The following is a 1,801-nucleotide window of genomic DNA, read 5'->3' as shown; positions in this document are numbered from 1 at the left end:
TCCCATGCCCTGGGCCTGGGTCTAAGGCCAGCTCTTACATTGCTGGCTGTGATTTGGGGCAAGTCTCACAGCCTCCTCGTGCTTCAGTTTCCCCATTTATAAAACAGAGACAGTAGCTCTTGTTGTACAGACTAAATACATTAACACAGAGTGTGGAGTTGGGTCAGGGTCAGCTTGGGAGGTTACTTCTTTCTTCTGCTGCTGCCCCTGATCCCAAAGAATGCCAGAGGCACAGCCTGCTCGCTTCCTCTCACGGAAGGGGAGGGTAACAGGTGTCAGGGACTTTACCTCCTGTGCTCCTCCATGGGCCGAGATCAGGGAGGGGGTGACAGACTCCCAGACCCGTGCATCAGATGAGGGAACCAGGGGTCAGTCCCCCAGCAAATGCAGGGTTCCAGGGGCCAGAAAGCAGGCCCCAGCCTGGTCAGTCCTGCAGAGGAGGCTGGGCAGTCTCTGAGCCCAGGCCGTGGTCACCCCTCCTGAGGCAGCAGGAAATAGCCTGGCCAAGCTCACAGCCAGGGCCCGCAGCTCCCGCTTCCCTTCGGGCCCGTTTCCTTTATCCGGTTGTTTTGCTCCGAATCCACCAAGTCCAGCCTTCCCCTCCCCTCAATTTCCACCCCCGGCCCCGGTCCAAAGTGGAGCAGGATGGTTACGTGACTTTTTAGGGGCCCCAGGAGTCCCCCGCTCTCCCCTCCGCCCAGCCGGGAGCAGCTGACCGAGCCGGAGCGCGCCCAGCGTCCCGCGCCCGCCCTCTGCTGCCCGAGGCTGGGAGCGGCGGCTCCGCCCCGTCCAGGTGCCACAGGAAGTGCCGGTCCCCGCATTCCCCCTCCGGCGCCCCCCCATCGAAGCGCAGATCCCGGGGCGGTCCTAGGCCCACAGAGAGGCAGGCGAAGGGAGTGCCGGACCCGCAGCGCCAGCTCCGTTTATTGACGCCTTCGGCGCGTGGAGGGCGGGCCTCCTCCGAGACCCAGCGGCGGCCGGGCGCGCTCCCTTCTCCAAGTCCTGGGCCCTCCAGGGAGCGCGGGCTGCGTCGAGAGAGGGGCCGAGGTCACCAACAAGTCGACAAAACAAGGCGCCTCTCCAGGCTCTGCCGCGGCCCCGCTGGTTCTCCTCCCCGCGCAGGGCGCTGGAGGCACAGCCAGGCCGGGCCGCGCTAGGAGCCCCCGGAGGCCGGGGCGTGCAGCGCGAAGAGCTTCTCCCAGCAGGTGGCGACGGCGTCCAGGGCGCGCAGCAGGAGCTGCCTTCGGCCGCCGCGATGCCGGGCAGGGCGCACCTCGGGCCGCCGGCTCCGCTGTCGGGGACAGGGCGGTCAGCGAATGCGCACGGCCCCTGCGCCCAGCCCGGCCCGGGAAGGGAGGCGCGGCCCAGCCCGACCTCAGCCTAGGGGCCGTGGAGCCCCGGGAAGCGCGGCGGCCTTGTGGGGTTAGGGGAGGTCTGGCCCCGGGTGCACTCAGGGACGCACACCTGGGGTAGCGTCCTGCAGTGGCGCCGCATCACCGCCTCGGTGCGCACAGCCACGGTCCATGCAGCTCTCTCCAGGGCACCGCGGCGGCTCCCGGCCACCGCCCCGCGCAGGGTCCGACCCAGGGATGAGATGGACAGGAGGATACTGTGCTCCTGGGGAGGGAAGGAAGGAAGGCGGGGTGGGGGTGGGGAGAGACCGAGAGGGGAGCAGACCGGCGAACTTGGGTAGGGGCGCCTCCTCCATACCTTCTGGGCGCCACAGGAGGCCCGAGGCCGTCCCCGCCGTCCCGAGCTCCCGGGTCTAGTCAGGTTTTTCTGTATGAAATGAAAGTGTCTG

General features: G+C 67.9%; 1 protein-coding gene across 1 annotated transcript; it reads right to left on the bottom strand.

The window, feature by feature from the left end:
* Positions 1 to 1,801, bottom strand: LOC108535258 (putative uncharacterized protein encoded by LINC00176). The gene is given in 3 exon segments (XM_017881153.1): positions 1 to 1,137; positions 1,140 to 1,291; positions 1,465 to 1,801. Coding segments are annotated over 3 exon segments (666 nt in total). The 5' UTR covers positions 1,709 to 1,801; the 3' UTR covers positions 1 to 867.

This window comes from Rhinopithecus bieti, unplaced genomic scaffold (assembly GCF_001698545.2).
Source record: "Rhinopithecus bieti isolate Rb0 unplaced genomic scaffold, ASM169854v2 scaffold_12573, whole genome shotgun sequence".
In the NCBI taxonomy this organism is placed as follows: domain Eukaryota; kingdom Metazoa; phylum Chordata; class Mammalia; order Primates; family Cercopithecidae; genus Rhinopithecus; species Rhinopithecus bieti.
This window is presented reverse-complemented; position numbering and strand designations above follow the sequence as displayed.